Source organism: Culicoides brevitarsis, chromosome 3 (genome assembly GCF_036172545.1).
Source record: "Culicoides brevitarsis isolate CSIRO-B50_1 chromosome 3, AGI_CSIRO_Cbre_v1, whole genome shotgun sequence".
In the NCBI taxonomy this organism is placed as follows: domain Eukaryota; kingdom Metazoa; phylum Arthropoda; class Insecta; order Diptera; family Ceratopogonidae; genus Culicoides; species Culicoides brevitarsis.
Window position 1 is genome coordinate 11,664,817 of NC_087087.1, and position 18,264 is coordinate 11,683,080.

The 18,264-nt window shown below is 24.8% G+C and overlaps 3 protein-coding genes across 3 annotated transcripts; 1 reads left to right on the plus strand and 2 right to left on the minus strand.

Annotated features, from left to right (window-relative positions):
- Positions 1 to 1,814: 1,814 nt before the first annotated feature.
- On the plus strand, positions 1,815 to 7,693 carry LOC134835091 (isocitrate dehydrogenase [NADP], mitochondrial-like). Its single transcript, XM_063849947.1, has 3 exons — positions 1,815 to 2,080; positions 4,938 to 5,730; positions 7,144 to 7,693. The coding sequence occupies exons 1-3, from the start codon at positions 1,984 to 1,986 to the stop codon at positions 7,586 to 7,588; spliced, it is 1,335 nt and encodes a 444-aa protein (XP_063706017.1). The 5' UTR covers positions 1,815 to 1,983; the 3' UTR covers positions 7,589 to 7,693.
- Positions 7,676 to 8,121, minus strand: LOC134835092 (uncharacterized). Its single transcript, XM_063849948.1, has 2 exons — positions 7,978 to 8,121; positions 7,676 to 7,914 (listed from the first exon to the last, which is right to left on the minus strand). The coding sequence occupies exons 1-2, from the start codon at positions 8,108 to 8,110 to the stop codon at positions 7,712 to 7,714; spliced, it is 336 nt and encodes a 111-aa protein (XP_063706018.1). The 5' UTR covers positions 8,111 to 8,121; the 3' UTR covers positions 7,676 to 7,711.
- A 5,381-nt stretch (positions 8,122 to 13,502) lies between these two features.
- LOC134834023 (zinc finger protein 271-like) lies at positions 13,503 to 18,141 on the minus strand. The gene is made up of 3 exons (XM_063848536.1): positions 17,959 to 18,141; positions 14,755 to 16,324; positions 13,503 to 14,021 (listed from the first exon to the last, which is right to left on the minus strand). Exons 1-3 carry the CDS (start codon positions 18,118 to 18,120, stop codon positions 13,540 to 13,542), a joined length of 2,214 nt encoding a protein of 737 aa, XP_063704606.1. The 5' UTR covers positions 18,121 to 18,141; the 3' UTR covers positions 13,503 to 13,539.
- Positions 18,142 to 18,264: the final 123 nt, after the last annotated feature.

Sequence of the window (18,264 nt, forward strand, 5' to 3'; positions counted from 1 at the left end):
AAAGTAAAGTAAAGTTAATATCATGAAAGAAAAGGGTTAAAAAAATTAAATTATTAGAATAAAATTATTAAGAAATAATTAAAAGAAAAAATATGAACTAGACTTAATAATAATAATGAAAAAAAAATTGTCATAAATAAAAAGTACTGTTAACCTTACACTACAATATTAGATGAATAAGAAGGAATTAAACTGTGCAACAGACAAAAATGATCAATAAAGTAAAAATTTATATGAAAAAAAGTTTAAAGGATTTTTTATTTTATTTTTTTTTATTTCAAAATTAATTATTTATAACTTTTATTTAATTTCAATTGTTTTATAAAAAAAAAATCATAAGAATTTTAAAATTTTTTTATTGTTCTTTTGAATACGTAAAAGTAAGTATCAGTAAGTATCAAAAACTATTTTTTTCTGAATATTACAATTTATTTAATTCGAAATTTTTTAGAGATTTCTATTTGTTTTAGGCCGCTCCCATTTTTTTTTTGAACTTTTTGTCCCAAGAACTTCTTTCAAAATGGGGGGACAAAAGACAAAATTCAAACAATTTTAAATATTTTCGATGAATGAGAAAAAATATTGAATTTTAACGATAAGATATTTTTGAAATTGCATTTACGAATTTTTCAAAAAATTTAACAAATTATTAAAAATTATGTAAAAAAAAAAACAAAAATAATTTTTTTGGAATAATTTTTAGAAAAAAAAATTCATATTAAATTTCGTTTTTCAATACAAAAATTCTTAAAAATTTAAATTTTTAAAAATTTCTTGAAAAAAATAAAAAATTATCAAAAAACAGTCAATTTTAATGATATTTTATTTTGGAATTTTTTATTTTTGAAATTTTTTTTTATTTTTAAAATATTTAATGAAACTCAATAGTTTTGTCTGATGCCCCATTTTAAATTCGAAAATCCAATGGGGCAAAATAAAAAAAAAAGTTAAAAATTTTATCAAAAATTACCGATTTTTGGTGTATTTTCATAATTTTTTAAGAAATTTTCAATTTTCATTAATTATTGTATTGAAAATCGTATTCGACATTAAATTTTCTTTAAAAAATAATTTTCACGAAAATTTTTTAATTTTTTTTTCAAAAAAAAAAAAAAATTGACAGTTATTTTTATGATACTTATTTTTTTTCAATTTTAATTAAACTGTTTTTAAATCAATTTTAATACACAAATAACTATGTAAAAAACAAAAAAAAAAAACAAAAATATTGATTAACGATCAATATTTTTAAGAAATTTGACATTTTGCATGAAAAAAATATTTCCCCCCCAAAGTATTTTTATTTCAAAAATTTTGGACAAAACCGAGGACAAAACTATTGAGTTTCATTTGGATTTTTAATATTTTATTTAATTATTCCTTAAAAAAAAGGTCTAAAAATTAAATATGAAAACAAAGAAAAATTAATTAAAAATTCAAAAAATTAAATTATTTTTGTCATTTGTTTATCATTTTTTTAATTTTTTTTTTAAATTCATTATTAATTTTTTTATTATATTTATTCATTTTTTTTTATTTTTAATTTTTTTTTATTTTTACATAAAAAATGCATGAAAATTCTTTTTAAATAATTTTTTGTTCAAAAAAATTATAAAAATTTAAATTTCTTTATTTACACAGAGCCCCAATTTTATCCATCCCTGACTCAATTAACGTATTTTTTTTTTGCACTGGGATTTTGTCGGAAATTATTTTTTTTTTGCAATGGGACTGCGGCATGAGTGACTATGAGTGAATAACAAATCATTAAGGAGAAACAGAGAGAATCCGCAAAACATAGTCACCGAAATTTCGTCAGTCTGCGTTCTGCTCAAGTTTACGCCGGTCTTGTTTTTAACTCTGAATTCGGTCTGTGTTGTTCCACTTTTTTTTTACAAATTGAATAAATTGTGTCATACACGCTCGTCTCTTCTCAGCATAAATTGAGCATTAAATAAATTTGTCAAAAAAATAAAAAAAAAAATGTCTCGAGCTCTAACAAATTTAGGCAAAGCTGTTTTGCAGCAAAAGGCTTTCAAGGCACAACAAGCTGGCATCATTGCAGCCACCAACAAAAAATGTAAGTCAACGCCAGATGCGGAAAATTCGCAGACAAATTAATTAAAAAAAAAATAAATTAAGAAGAGCGTTCAAGGTTAAAAACATCGAAAACGTGACTTTCCGTTTCATTTTTTTGCATCGAAAAGGTTCATGACCTTTGGCAAGTGTCTGGAGTACGTCTGAATACCGATGCGACGCATGTCTGTTCGTGCCGAAAATGCACTCGACAAGTGTTTGAAACGTCTCCCGGACCAAACGCGAAACAAAACAAAAGGAATGCAAATCAAGTTTTGAATTAAAAACCAGTTTTTTTCGGCAAAATTGGTCAATGAACTGCTTTTTTATGAGTTTTTTGTCGCTTTTGTGGATTCCTGGTCCACGTAATGAGTTATTTTTATAAATTTTTGACAATTCTTTGTTCGCTGATAAGACACTTGTTATCATCAGCTTACTCTGTTTGTGCTTACATAATACAATAATAAATAAATTGGAGCTCAGATAATCTTCTTTGTTAAAATTTTTGAGCTTCCAGACGAATTTTTGTCTATTAGTCAAGCAAATGTGATGAAAATTTTTATTTTTAGCGACTAGAAATTAATTTTTTCTCCAAAATTCATGCGTCAATGCTACAATTTTCGCATTTTTTATGACCTTCAAGAAAAATTTTACTTTTAATTTGCAAAAATTAGACTAATTCACAGTTTCCAAGTCACGTCTGCCTTTTTTTCTTATCTTAAAAAAATATTTTTTTTATGTTTATCTAATTTTTTAGCACAGCTGTGTACAGAAAAATTTTTGTAAAGAATCTACGTTGGAAATAAATTAAAAGTGATAAGGAATTGTTTTTGCTAATTTTTCTGAAAAATAAAATAAAGAGTTGATTGATATGTTTCCTATTTGAAAACGATTGATAATGAAATCAATATTCAGGTCAAAAATTATTTTTGTGCAAAATTTCATGGTTAACGTCAAGTGCGTGAATTTGTGGGGAATTAGTTCAAAAAAATTATTATTTAATTGAGATATTGCTTGTTATCGTTCAGTAAATGTTTGATGGAGGGAACAGATGATAAGATATGTCATTTTCTTATATAATTTGTACTTATTGCGAATGTAAATATTACGAATCGCGAATAAATTGTGGAAGTGTGTAATAAATGATAATGACCTTGCTCTTGTTTTTGAAAATAAAATTTAAAGGAAATTGTTGATTTTTTTCTAATTGAATTTTTTTAATAATAAATTTCCAAAAAATCTTATAAAAGATAAATTCTATAAAAATTTAATTTTTCTGAAAATTTTCTTTTTCTTTCAACTTCTGAAAATTTTTATTTTTTTTTTCTAATTTAAATTTCATTTTTTTTTCATACGAATTTGAAATAAAATAATTGAATAAAATTAATTTTTAATTTTTTAAACATTTTTAAATCCAAAAATTTAAAAAATTTTAAATTTTATTTATTTTAAGAAGAATTTTTTTTGTTTTAAAAAAAATTTTTTTTTAGGCCGATCTAAAAAAATCAAAAATAAAGTTTTCTAAAAGTCGAAAATCCAATTAAAAAAAATTAAAAATTTAACCAAAAAAAAAAAACTTAAAAAATTTTTATTAATTTAGGTATATTAATTTTTATTTTAATATTTTAATTTATTCTTTTGAAACTGTTTTTAATTAAAAACTTTTAGAATTTAACTTCCAGTTTTTATTAATTATTCTTTAATTATTTTTTTCTATATTTTTTTTCTGATTTGGAAAATGTTTAATTAGCAAGAAAGCGATGTTCAAATTTTTCAAAATTGTCAAATTTTTTCATTTGGTATAAAAATAGTTTTAAAACTTTTTTTTTTATTTTGCCCCCCCCCATTTTATTTTAAAAAATTTTGGACTTTATTTTTGATTTTCATTTGGAGCTACCTAAATAAAATTTTATCAATTTTAATTTCTGAACTTCGAATGAAAAAAGAAATTAAGTTAAAATTTTAATTAATTTAAATTATTAGGTATATGATTTTATTTTATTTTTTTATGTTTTTTTTTAATATTTTTTATTGGAAACTATTAATAATTATTTTATTTTATTAATTATTCTTTAATTATTTTATTTGTTTATAATTTTTTTCTGATTTTGAAAATGTTGAATTAGCAAGAAAGCGATGTTCAAATTTTTCGAGTGTCATTTTTTTTTATTGATATTTTAAAATTTTTTATTTAAGTATTCCTTTTTGTTATTTTATTTAAAAAAAATCGAGCCACAATATTTAAAAAAAATATATTTATTAAAAATTTAAGTAACGTTTACTGACAATTTATCAATTTTTTTAAAATAAAAATTCATCAAATTAGAATTTTTAGAAATAATTTTTTTTAATTTATGAAAAAATTATTGAAATGTATGAAAATATCAGTTATATTAAATTTTTTAATTTTTTTTTTAAATTTTTACTTGTCAAAAATTCTTTTGTTTCAAGAAATCGAAATTAAAATTTTTCTTTGAATTTAGTTTTTTTTTTCAGTTATCTTTTAAAAATATGAAATTTGAGAAAAATTTTAACATTTGCCATATTTTAAAATATTTTTTGACAGTAAAAAAAAATTATTTTAAATTCCGAAAATACTTTAAAAATTTAAAATAAAAATTAAAAACTCAAGAAAAATTAAAATTTTTGATGAAAATATTCGTAAAAATGTTGAAAAATTGGTAAAACTTTTAAAAAAATTTAAAACCAAATGTTGAAAGAAAAAAAATGTTAAAATGTTTAAATAAATGTTCAATAAATTCAGAGTTTTTGAATGGCCTTGATAAAAATTCAATTTTTACACTATTTTTCATTGATTTTTAAATTTACTTTGAAAATTTTTATTATTTTTTTTTTTACAGATTCCACTGACAAGCGAATTCCCGTGAGCAAGCCCGTCGTCGAAATGGACGGTGACGAAATGACGCGCATCATCTGGCAATTCATCAAAGAAAAGCTCATCTTCCCGTACGTCAACGTCGAATGTCTGTACTACGACTTGGGTCTCCCGCATCGCGATCAAACAAACGATCAAGTCACAATCGATGCCGCCCACGCAATTCTCAAGCACAACGTCGGCATCAAATGCGCCACAATTACGCCCGACGAGCAACGCGTCGAAGAATTCAACCTGAAACGCATGTGGCTCAGTCCGAACGGCACAATTCGCAACATTTTGGGCGGCACCGTGTTCCGCGAGCCCATTTTGTGCAAAAACATTCCGCGCCTGGTGCCCGGATGGACCCAAAGTATTATCGTGGGACGTCATGCGCACGGCGATCAATACAAGGCGCAAGATTTTGTCATCACGAAGCCAGGCACCGTGACGATGGTTTACAAAGCCGATGACGGCACGGAGCAGAAATTCGAGTTGTTCAAGTACAAGGATGGCGGCGTCGCGATGGGCATGTACAACACAGACGAGTCAATTCGGTCTTTTGCTCATGCTTCGTTCCAGTATGCGTTGTCGAAAAAGTGGCCGTTGTACATGTCGACGAAAAATACGATTTTGAAGCGGTATGATGGGCGTTTCAAGGACATTTTCGCTGAGATTTTCGAAGAAAAGTACAAGAAACAATTCGATGAGGCGAAAATTTGGTATGAACATCGCTTGATCGACGACATGGTAGCTCAAGTACTCAAAAGTGCAGGCGGGTAAGTTTTTAAAAGACAATTATTTGATAAGGTTTCTTTCGAAAATTTTGATCTGATGCTCTAAAAAAAAATTTAAAAAATTTGAATGAAGAAAAAAAATTTAAAAATTATTAAAATATCACAAAGATGAACGAATTTTAACAATATTTTAAATAATTTTGCAAAATATTTTTTTATTTAAATTTTTTTGAATTTTATTACGACTTTTTCTTTTTTTTTAATTTTTAAAATAAATTTATTTTTTTCTAATTTTTTAATTCTTAAAAAAAAATATTTTTAAAAATTAAATTTAATTTTCAATTAAAATTAAAAATTTTTATTTTAAAAAATTAAATTAAATTTTTTTAATTCGAGAAAAAAATGTTGAATTAGCAAAAAAGCGATTTTCAAATTTTTTAACTGTCATTTTTTGAATTGAATTTTTTAAATTTTAAACTGAAATTTAATAATAATATTTATTTTATAATTATATTAAATTAAATTTTGAATTTATTTTTATCGATTACGAATTTTTAAGTATATTTATTTTTTTTCATCAAAAATTGAAAATCATTTAAAAAAAATAAAATTAAAACAAAATAAAATTAAAAAAATATACATATACCTAATTAAAAAACTTAAAATTTAAGAGATTTAATTTTTAGAAATTATTTATTCAAGATGACTCAAATTAAAGTGCAAAATATTTCTTTTATTTGAACTGAACGATATACAAACCAACCATGCCAATTTTGATTTTTTTTATTTTGAAAAAAAAAATGTTATAAAATAAATAAAATTTCAATAGAAAAAAAAATAAAAAAAATCTGAATAAATAATTTCTAAAAATTAAATTTCTTAAATTTTAAGTTTTTTAATTATATGTATATTTGTTTCAATTTTTATTTTAATTTTATTTTTATTTTTTTTTTTAAATGATTTTCAATTTTTGATGAAAAAAAATAAATATACTCAAAAATTCGTAATCGATAAAAATAAATTCAAAATTTAATTTAATATAATTATAAAATAAATATAATTATTAAATTTCAGTTTAAAATTTAAAAAATTCAATTCAAAAAATGACATTTAAAAAATTTGAAAATCGCTTTTTTTGCTAATTCAACATTTTTTTCTCGAATTAAAAAAAAATTAATTTAATTTTTTAAAATAAAAATTTTTAATTTTAATTAAAAAATTTAATTTAATTTTTTTTCAAAAAAAAAAAAAAAAAAAAAAAAAAATTGTATGAAACTCAAAAAAATTGAGAAATTTTGAAAAAAAAAATTAAATAATTTAAACTTTAATTAACAAAATATTTAAAAAAAAATAAAAATTTTTTAATAAAAATTATTTTTTTTTATTTTTCGATTTAATTTGAAACGACCTTTAACCCCATTTTTTAAAATAATTTTAACTAAAATTTTCCTTTAGTTTCGTTTGGGCTTGCAAAAACTACGATGGCGACGTGCAATCTGACATCATCGCGCAAGGCTACGGATCTCTCGGCATGATGACGTCTGTCTTAATGTGTCCCGATGGCAAAACTATCGAAAGCGAAGCTGCTCACGGCACCGTAACGCGTCATTATCGCCAACATCAACAAGGAAAAGCCACCTCAACTAATCCCATTGCTTCCATTTTCGCGTGGACTCGCGGCTTGGAGCACCGCGCAAAACTCGACAACAACGCAGACTTGGCAAAATTCTCCGTCGCTTTGGAACAAGCGTGCATCGATTGCGTGGAATCCGGCAAAATGACGAAAGATTTGGCAGCTTGCATTCACGGACTGCCGAACGTCAAGGAAGGCATGTATTTGAACACCGAAGACTTCCTCAAAGCGATCGCTGAACAATTGGAACGATCATGGAAGAAATAAATTTTTTGAAATTTTGAACTGATGAAAAATTCCTATTTTTGTACTCCATAAAAAAAATTGTCTGTCTAAAAAAATAATAAAAAAAGATATTTTAATTACTCAAAAATGAGCAAAATTTCTTCTTTATTGATGCAAAAGTTCGAGAACTTTATCCAAAGCGGCAGCCAATTCTTTCTTTCCATCGACCTTCACGTGACCTTGAGCAATGGCTTCGGCAGCTTTAACGGCTCCAGTTCCCAATTTTACCATCATTGCGTGATCCAAAGTGATCGTACAATCAGCTGGGTGTTCGCCGACAGCGAATTTCAAGTTCTTTAAGTCAAGATCTGTCGAAAAAAGTCAAAATTTTTATCCTAACCTCACTTTTCAAGGTCAAACATTTTACTCACAGTAAGTTCTAACTACTGTTCCATTCTGGGTGATGTGGAACAAGAAGGTATGAGGGACTTTGCGTTCCTTGGTGGGATCGGCCTTCTTGATGTAAGCCTCGATTTTGGCGAAAATTTCCTCGTAAGTAACCATCTTGACTTTGTTGAGTGCTAAAAGTGTACTGATGTCGATTGCGTGAAAAATGTCTCCCTTTATAGAACATTTTTTATCAGTTTTTATGGGTGCAACGGCCATAAAAAACAGGCAGAGTCGATAATAGATAGATATTTTTTTTTTGCAGTTTTTTGTTGATTTGATAAGGTTTAATTAATAACAATTTGATAAACTTTCGTGTGATAAATGTCTGGAATTATTTTTGCTCGGGAACAAAAAAAATATTATAAAATATTAAAAAAATAATTGAAATAATTAAAAATAAATTAATAATATTAATAAAAAAAAATTATTTAAAAATAATTTTTAAATAAATTTTAATTTAATTTAAATTTATTTATTTTTTAAATTTTTTAATAATTTTATTTTAATCATTTAATTAAATAATTTTATTTTTATTAAATTATTAAATTTATTTTGATTTTGTTTTATAAAATTTATAAAAATCTAAATTTCAAATTTTTTTTTAATTTTTTTTTTTATTTTATATGATTTTTCAAAAATTTTCTATCTAGGTATTTTCGAATGAAAGGATTTTAGGAAAGGATGAGAAAAATATTTTTTTTTTCTTTGAAAATTGAGTAAAAAATTTTAAAAAAATAAATACAATATTTAATAAAATACAGGGCCAAAAAAACTTTTTATTTTACTTTTGCTTAAAAAACTTTATTGACTAAAACTTTGACTTGACAAAATTTTCGTCAAAAAATTGAAACTGAAAAAAAAAATTTCTTTGACATAGTTTTGTTTTGAAAACTAAATCAAAAGCAAAACTAAATCAAAAACTGTGTCAAAGCCATTTTTGTCATATCTTGCTCCAAATTTTTTTTTCAGTTTCAATTTTTTGGCAGTTTTGAGTTGCAAAATGATTAAAAATGATAAATAAGAGCCCTCTGACAAATTTTTATCCATTTAGAGCAAGATTTGACAAAAATTGCTTTGACACAGTTTTTGACATAGTTTTTGACACAGTTTTGTTCTTGATTTAGTTTTCAAATCAAAACTGTGTCAAAGAAAAAATTTTTTTTTAGTTTCAATTTTTTAGCAGTTTTGAGTTATAAAATGATTAAAAATGATAAATTAGAGCCCTCTGACAAATTTTTATCCATTTGGAGCAAGATTTGACAAAAATTGCTTTGACACAGTTTTTGACATAGTTTTTGACACAGTTTTGTTCTTGATTTAGTTTTCAAATCAAAACTGTGTCAAAGAAAAAAATTTTTTTCAGTTTCAATTTTTTAGCAGTTTTGAGTTATAAAATGATTAAAAATGATAAATTAGAGCCCTCTGACAAATTTTTATCCATTTGGAGCAAGATTTGTCAAAAATTGCTTTGACACAGTTTTTGACATAGTTTTTGACACAGTTTTGTTCTTGATTTAGTTTTCAAATCAAAACTGTGTCAAAGAAAAAATTTTTTTTCAGTTTCAATTTTTGAGCAGTTTTGAGTTGCAAAATGATTAAAAATGATAAATTAGAGCCCTCTGACAAATTTTTATCCATTTGGAGCAAGATTTGACAAAAATTGCTTTGACACAGTTTTTGACATAGTTTTTGACACAGTTTTGTTCTTGATTTAGTTTTCAAATCAAAACTGTGTCAAAGAAAAAATTTTTTTTCAGTTTCAATTTTTTGGCAGTTTTGAGTTATAAAATGATTAAAAATGATAAATTAGAGCCCTCTGACAAATTTTTATCCATTTGGAGCAAGATTTGTTTGCTTTGACACAGTTTTTGACATAGTTTTTGACACAGTTTTGTTCTTGATTTAGTTTTCAAATCAAAACTGTGTCAAAGAAAAAAATTTTTTTCAGTTTCAATTTTTTAGCAGTTTTGAGTTATAAAATGATTAAAAATGATAAATTAGAGCCCTCTGACAAATTTTTATCCATTTGGAGCAAAATTTGACAAAAATTGCTTTGACACAGTTTTTGACATAGTTTTTGACACAGTTTTGTTCTTGATTTAGTTTTCAAATCAAAACTGTGTCAAAGAAAAAAATTTTTTTCAGTTTCAATTTTTTAGCAGTTTTGAGTTATAAAATGATTAAAAATGATAAATTAGAGCCCTCTGACAAATTTTTATCCATTTGGAGCAAGATTTGACAAAAATTGCTTTGACACAGTTTTTGACATAGTTTTTGACACAGTTTTGTTCTTGATTTAGTTTTCAAATCAAAACTGTGTCAAAGAAAAAATTTTTTTTCAGTTTCAATTTTTTGGCAGTTTTGAGTTATAAAATGATTAAAAATGATAAATTAGAGCCCTCTGACAAATTTTTATCGATTTGGAGCAAAATTTGACAAAAATTGCTTTGACACAGTTTTTGACACAGTTTTTGATTTAGTTTTCAAATCAAAACTGTGTCAAAGAAAAAAATTTTTTTCAGTTTCAATTTTTTAGCAGTTTTGAGTTATAAAATGATTAAAAATGATAAATTAGAGCCCTCTGACAAATTTTTATCCACTTAGAGCAAAATTTGACAAAAATTGCTTTGACACAGTTTTTGACATAGTTTTTGACACAGTTTTGTTTTTGATTTAGTTTTCAAATCAAAACTGTGTCAAAGAAAAAAATTTTTTTCAGTTTCAATTTTTTAGCAGTTTTGAGTTATAAAATGATTAAAAATGATAAATTAGAGCCCTCTGACAAATTTTTATCCATTTAGAGCAAAATTTGACAAAAATTGCTTTGACACAGTTTTTGACATAGTTTTTGACACAGTTTTGTTCTTGATTTAGTTTTCAAATCAAAACTGTGTCAAAGAAAAAAATTTTTTTCAGTTTCAATTTTTTTGCAGTTTTGAGTTATAAAATGATTAAAAATGATAAATTAGAGCCCTCTGACAAATTTTTATCCATTTAGAGCAAGATTTGACAAAAATTGCTTTGACACAGTTTTTGACATAGTTTTTGACACAGTTTTGTTCTTGATTTAGTTTTCAAATCAAAACTGTGTCAAAGAAAAAATTTTTTTTCAGTTTCAATTTTTTTGCAGTTTTGAGTTATAAAATGATTAAAAATGATAAATTAGAGCCCTCTGACAAATTTTTATCCATTTAGAGCAAGATTTGACAAAAATTGCTTTGACACAGTTTTTGACATAGTTTTTGACACAGTTTTGTTCTTGATTTAGTTTTCAAATCAAAACTGTGTCAAAGAAAAAATTTTTTTCAGTTTCAATTTTTTTGCAGTTTTGAGTTATAAAATGATTAAAAATGATAAATTAGAGCCCTCTGACAAATTTTTATCCATTTAGAGCAAGATTTGACAAAAATTGCTTTGACACAGTTTTTGACATAGTTTTTGACACAGTTTTGTTCTTGATTTAGTTTTCAAATCAAAACTGTGTCAAAGAAAAAAATTTTTTTCAGTTTCAATTTTTTTGCAGTTTTGAGTTATAAAATGATTAAAAATGATAAATTAGAGCCCTCTGACAAATTTTTATCCATTTAGAGCAAGATTTGACAAAAATTGCTTTGACACAGTTTTTGACATAGTTTTTGACACAGTTTTGTTCTTGATTTAGTTTTCAAATCAAAACTGTGTCAAAGAAAAAAAATTTTTTCAGTTTCAATTTTTTTGCAGTTTTGAGTTATAAAATGATTAAAAATGATAAATTAGAGCCCTCTGACAAATTTTTATCCATTTAGAGCAAGATTTGACAAAAATTGCTTTGACACAGTTTTTGACATAGTTTTTGACACAGTTTTGTTCTTGATTTAGTTTTCAAATCAAAACTGTGTCAAAGAAAAAAATTTTTTTCAGTTTCAATTTTTTTGCAGTTTTGAGTTATAAAATGATTAAAAATGATAAATTAGAGCCCTCTGACAAATTTTTATCCATTTGGAGCAAGATTTGACAAAAATTGCTTTGACACAGTTTTTGACATAGTTTTTGACACAGTTTTGTTCTTGATTTAGTTTTCAAATCAAAACTGTGTCAAAGAAAAAAATTTTTTTCAGTTTCAATTTTTTTGCAGTTTTGAGTTATAAAATGATTAAAAATGATAAATTAGAGCCCTCTGACAAATTTTTATCCATTTAGAGCAAGATTTGACAAAAATTGCTTTGACACAGTTTTTGACATAGTTTTTGACACAGTTTTGTTCTTGATTTAGTTTTCAAATCAAAACTGTGTCAAAGAAAAAAAATTTTTTCAGTTTCAATTTTTTTGCAGTTTTGAGTTATAAAATGATTAAAAATGATAAATTAGAGCCCTCTGACAAATTTTTATCCATTTAGAGCAAGATTTGACAAAAATTGCTTTGACACAGTTTTTGACATAGTTTTTGACACAGTTTTGTTCTTGATTTAGTTTTCAAATCAAAACTGTGTCAAAGAAAAAAAATTTTTTCAGTTTCAATTTTTTTGCAGTTTTGAGTTATAAAATGATTAAAAATGATAAATTAGAGCCCTCTGACAAATTTTTATCCATTTAGAGCAAGATTTGACAAAAATTGCTTTGACACAGTTTTTGACATAGTTTTTGACACAGTTTTGTTCTTGATTTAGTTTTCAAATCAAAACTGTGTCAAAGAAAAAAAATTTTTTCAGTTTCAATTTTTTTGCAGTTTTGAGTTATAAAATGATTAAAAATGATAAATTAGAGCCCTCTGACAAATTTTTATCCATTTAGAGCAAGATTTGACAAAAATTGCTTTGACACAGTTTTTGACATAGTTTTTGACACAGTTTTGTTCTTGATTTAGTTTTCAAATCAAAACTGTGTCAAAGAAAAAAAATTTTTTCAGTTTCAATTTTTTTGCAGTTTTGAGTTATAAAATGATTAAAAATGATAAATTAGAGCCCTCTGACAAATTTTTATCCATTTGGAGCAAGATTTGACAAAAATTGCTTTGACACAGTTTTTGACATAGTTTTTGACACAGTTTTGTTCTTGATTTAGTTTTCAAATCAAAACTGTGTCAAAGAAAAAAAAATTTTTTCAGTTTCAATTTTTTTGCAGTTTTGAGTTATAAAATGATTAAAAATGATAAATTAGAGCCCTCTGACAAATTTTTATCCATTTGGAGCAAGATTTGACAAAAATTGCTTTGACACAGTTTTTGACATAGTTTTTGACACAGTTTTGTTCTTGATTTAGTTTTCAAATCAAAACTGTGTCAAAGAAAAAAAATTTTTTCAGTTTAAATTTTTTTGCAGTTTTGAGTTATAAAATGATTAAAAATGATAAATTAGAGCCCTCTGACAAATTTTTATCCATTTAGAGAAAAATTTGACAAAAATGGCTTTGACACAGTTTGTGATTTAAGTTTCAATTTTTTGACAAAAATTTTGAAATAAACATTTTTTTTTCTTTGAGAACAATTAAAAAATTATTTGATTAACAAAAAATTAAAACAAATATTTTTTTTGACAAATATTTATTTTTTTCTTTATTTACAGTCACTAAGATTGCTCAATTTTGTACACATTTGTATTTGGCGGAATTTCAGCCATCAAAACTGTTCCATTCGATAACAAAGTCACGCCATAACTCGCTGACGGATTATAAGGAAGTACTTGGGCTGTTTTTCCCTCTGATTGGTTTACTTCTTCAACTGATTTTTTATTTTCCGAAACCAGCCTTTTGATCTTTTTTACAGTTTTTGTGTCGGAATTTTCAGCTTGATTATTTTGCTCATGTTGTTTTTTGTGCGTTTTTAGAGCAGTTCCATGAATAAATTTTTTATCACAAACTTCGCACTGAAAAGGCTTTTCTCCGGTGTGTCGTCGAATGTGTAACGTCAAATCGTTACTTTGGGTAAAACTACGTTCGCAATGAGGACATTGATAAGGACGGATATTTTTGTGGATTCTTTCGTGTCGCAAAAGTTTGTTGGAGCGGGAAAATGCTTTGCCGCACGTTTCACAAACGAAGGGCTTTTCACCTGTAAAAAAAATAAAAAAAAAATTTCGTTTAAAAATTTTATAAAAATTATATGAAAAAAATCTAAAAAAAAAATAATAAATTTTAAAGTTCCTTTTAATTAAATATTATAAATATTTATTATTAAATATTTTTTATAAAAAAATATTTTTTAAAAAATATTTTAAAATTGAAATATTTCTAATTTTTTATAATTTTGTTTTAAAAAATGTTTGAATAATGAAATTTTTTTAAGATATTTTTTAATTAATATTTTTTTTTAATTTATTATTGATGAATAAATTAAATTGAATTAAATAAATTATTTTAAAAAATTTTACCTAATTAATAAATTTAATTAAATAAAATGATTAAAAAAAATCTTGAGAAGAAAATTTTTTTTCTTGAACAGAAAAATAGCTATTTTTGCAATAAAAATTAATAAAAAAAAATAAAAATATCCAAAATACGTCAAACTAATAATTTTGTTAAGGCACAAAAATTATTTTTTATTAATAAAATTTTAATTTTTATAAAATTTCTATAAAATTAATAATTTATTTTTCTATAAAATTAAAATTAAATTCTCTAAATTAATAAAATTGGAAAACATAAAAAAAATAATGAACGAAAATGAAAGAAAATTTTGATAGTTTTAAATTAAAAAAAATTAAAAACTTTTTATTTTTGAAATTTTCTTAAGAAAATTTTTCTTCGAAATTCTTAAAACATTTATTAAAAAAAATAAAATTTACCTGTATGCGTCCTCCGATGCGTTTGCAGATCCGAACTTCTCGGAAAAGCCTTTTCACACATGTCACACTTGTACGGCTTATCTCCCGTGTGTCGTCTCGTATGAACAATCAAATTCGACGAATTCGAAAAACTCTTTCCACAAAACGTACACAAAAATTCCGACTTAATTTCCCGATTCGGCTCATGAATTTTCATATGAACTCCCAAATTGTCCTTTCGCTTAAACAACTTTTTACAGACGTTGCATTCGAATTTTTGCGCCACTGGATTATGAATCGCCAGATGGCGCTGCAAATGTTCCGCCCGCTGAAAAAGTCGACTACAGATGGCGCAACAAAATTTCCGTTTTTCCTCTTCTTCGTGGTAGATTTTTGTATGAATCTGAAGACTATCGGGCCAGAAGAACTTTTGGGGGCAGGAAGAACAAACGAAACGTTTTGAGTCGTTTTCACACTGTTGTCGTAGATGGCGCTCCAGTAGCGATTGACACGGAAATTGCTTTTGACAATGTTGACATTGGTCGGGAAAGGGTTCCAAATCGTGATGAATTTCGGTATGCTTCAAAATTTCTTTAGATTTTGGGAAAACTGCGTTACAAACAGTACAAATATAGGAACGGTCAGCGTTTTCAGTGTCGGAATCCGAATCAGATAAACTTTTTTCAGCGCCATCTCGTGACAGGATTTGATAAAAACTTGTCAATTCGCCATTTTTTATTTTTTCACATATAAATTCGATTAAAGCACTTTCATTTATGTTATTTATGTCTTCAAAATCGAACAAAAATGGTTTTTCTGCGAAATTTAAGTTTTTTAGCGTATTTGGATCACTATGCTGCATCAAATGAATTTTTAAATTCTCAATATTTGAAAAAGATTCTTCACAAATTTTACATAAAACACTTTTTTGGGCGAGTTTTTTCTCCGTTTCAAGCCCATATTTCGTGCTTCGAAGCTGTTTCCTCTTAAAAGATCGTTCCTTTTCCATTTCCGTCGGATGATTGCTGTTCATGTGAGCCCTAAATAATTTTATCATGTCAAATTCCTCCTGACAATACGGGCATTTTCGTATCTGACCATGTTTCTTCATGTGACACTCGAGATGAGCTTGTTTCAAAAAGCCTTTGTTGCATTTTTCGCAATATTTTAATTTTTGTCCCGTATGAAAGCGCATGTGAACGCGTTGGGCTTTCAAATTGACGAAGGGTTTTTTGCATTCGGGACATTCGTATTTTGCTTCGGAATTTTTTATTGTGTTTCGTTTTGTAGAAACTTCGTCTTTAAGGTTTGTTTCTGAAGTTTTTGGATCGATTTCTTTTTTGTCAGAAGTTTCTTCGTTAAGTAAATATTCCTCGTTTTGGTAAAAAGGTTCGTCATAGTGATCGAGGGTTTCGTAAGGGACTTTGGTTGGATTTTCTGGGGCATTTTCTGTGGTTGTTTCGATATTTTCAACAATTTTTCGGAGGTATTCTTCACTTTTTAGAGTTTTTGTGCGGAAAATGTGAAATTCCTGCAGTTTTACGGCACATGGGTTGCAAAGTTGCTTTGGAAGGATGTCATCGGTGCTGATCTAAAATTAAAAAAAAATTAAAATAAATATATTTTTGAATTATTTTAAATTTTTTCTTAGCTCAAAAGTTGAATGGAGCAAAATAATTAAAAAAATTATTAATAATAAAATTAAATTTTTTAAATTAAAATTATTTCTTAAAAAATTTATTAGGCCGCTCCAAATGAAACTCAAAAGTTTTGTCCGATGCCCCATTTTAAATTCGAAAATCCAATGGGGCAAAATAAAAAAAAAAAATTAAAAATTTCATCAAAAATTACCTATTTTTGGTGTATTATCATAATTTTTCAAGAAATTTTAATGAAAATTTTTCAATTTTTAGTAGTTTTTGTATTCAAAATCATATTTCGACATAAAATTTTCCTTCAAAAATAATTTTCAGGAAAATTATTGAATTTTTTTTTCAAAAAAAATTTTGACGGTTATTTTTATGATATTAATTTTTTTCAATTTTAATTAAATAAAATTTTAAAAAAAATTAAAAAACGATAAACGATCGAAAATTTTTAAAAAATTTGACATTTTTTATGAAAAAATTATTTCAAATTTTTTTATTTTTTTTGCCCCTCCCCCATTTTATTTCAAAAATTATTCAAAAACTATTGAGTTTCATTTAGAGCGGCCTTAATTAAAAAAATTAATTTAATTTTTTTTAAAATTTTTATTTTATATTATTTTTTAAAGTTTTTTTGTCAGATATTTTCAAGATACTTTTTTTAAAAGATATTCAATTTTGAAAAATTATAAAATAAAATAATTTGCTTAAAAATATTTTTTTTTTATAAAATTTAAAAATTTGCAATTTTTTATTTCAATTTTCTTAAAGAAATTTTTCAAAAAAATAAAATTTGTCAAAAAATTAATAAAAAAACGTAAGACAAAAAGTGAAAGAAAATTCAATAAAATTTTTCACTTAAAAAAGTTTAATATTTTTTTTTAAATTAAAATTTTAATTTTTTTTAACTCAATAGACAGAAAAAAATTTATTTTTTACAGAAAAAAAAAGTTTTGGTAAATTTTTATGCTTTTTGTCAAATTTTCAGAAATCAAAAAAAAATTTTTTACAAAAATATTCTTTCAAATTTCTTAATATTTTCAATTTTTTTTTCAAAGGTTTCAGTATATTTTTAGCACAATCGAGATAAAAATTACCTAGAAATATCGAAAAAACTTAAAAATTTTTTAAAATTATTATTTTTTTTAAGTTTAATAAAATTTTTTAACGCAAAAAATCATTGAAAGCTCTTGGTGAAACGAACTTTTAGAAATTTATCAATATTTCTTCACTTCTTTTGTGAAATAAAATTTTTTTTTCATAATTTTTGATAAATTTCAGTTTACTTCAAGAGTCTGATAAGCAACAATTTTAAAGCTAAAATGCGATATTTTTGATTTGAGCTTAAAAAATGTCAGAATTGTTCAAAAATATCGCTTTTTAAATTTGATTCCCCCAAAAAATTCTTTATTGACCCGCATAAAGCGCACTGCTCTTATGAAAAAAATATTTTAATTCTTCAAAAATTTATATTTTTCTATGATTTGCGAACATTTGAGACAAAAATCCTCAGAAAAAACTCCAAAATTTATCTAAAAATATAAAAATATTTAATAAAAACAAAATAAAATAAACTCACATTCATTTGAATCAAATCCGCTAACTGCGAATCATAAGAAGTCGCTTCCTGCAAAAACGTCGAATAAACAATTGTCGACAAATGAATCGCTTCTTCCGGTACTTCCAGACATATTCTACAGATTTTTTCCAAATTCAGTACGGTAACTTCTTTTAAATCCATCTTAATTGCCTAAAAACTCACTTTATTTACTATTTTTATCGCACCAAAACATTAAATTCGCCCCAAAGTACAAAAAAATAATTTTTGACACTTGAAAAAAATTGACAACTGGACCAAGCCGAGCGGTTTGCTGTGTCAAAGAAG

Coding starts and splice junctions, on each gene's coding strand:
- LOC134834023 (XM_063848536.1), bottom strand. CDS start 18,120: ATGGATTTAAAAGAAGTTACCGTACTGAATTTGGAAAAAATCTGTAGA. Junction 16,325..17,958: donor CGGATTTGATTCAAATGAAT/GTGAGTTTATTT, acceptor TTTTAATTTTAG/ATCAGCACCGATGACATCCT. Junction 14,022..14,754: donor GCATCGGAGGACGCATACAG/GTAAATTTTATT, acceptor TTTTTTTTACAG/GTGAAAAGCCCTTCGTTTGT.
- LOC134835091 (XM_063849947.1), top strand. CDS start 1,984: ATGTCTCGAGCTCTAACAAATTTAGGCAAAGCTGTTTTGCAGCAAAAG. Junction 2,081..4,937: donor TGCAGCCACCAACAAAAAAT/GTAAGTCAACGC, acceptor TTTTTTTTACAG/ATTCCACTGACAAGCGAATT. Junction 5,731..7,143: donor GTACTCAAAAGTGCAGGCGG/GTAAGTTTTTAA, acceptor ATTTTCCTTTAG/TTTCGTTTGGGCTTGCAAAA.
- LOC134835092 (XM_063849948.1), bottom strand. CDS start 8,110: ATGGTTACTTACGAGGAAATTTTCGCCAAAATCGAGGCTTACATCAAG. Junction 7,915..7,977: donor AACAGTAGTTAGAACTTACT/GTGAGTAAAATG, acceptor TTTTTTCGACAG/ATCTTGACTTAAAGAACTTG.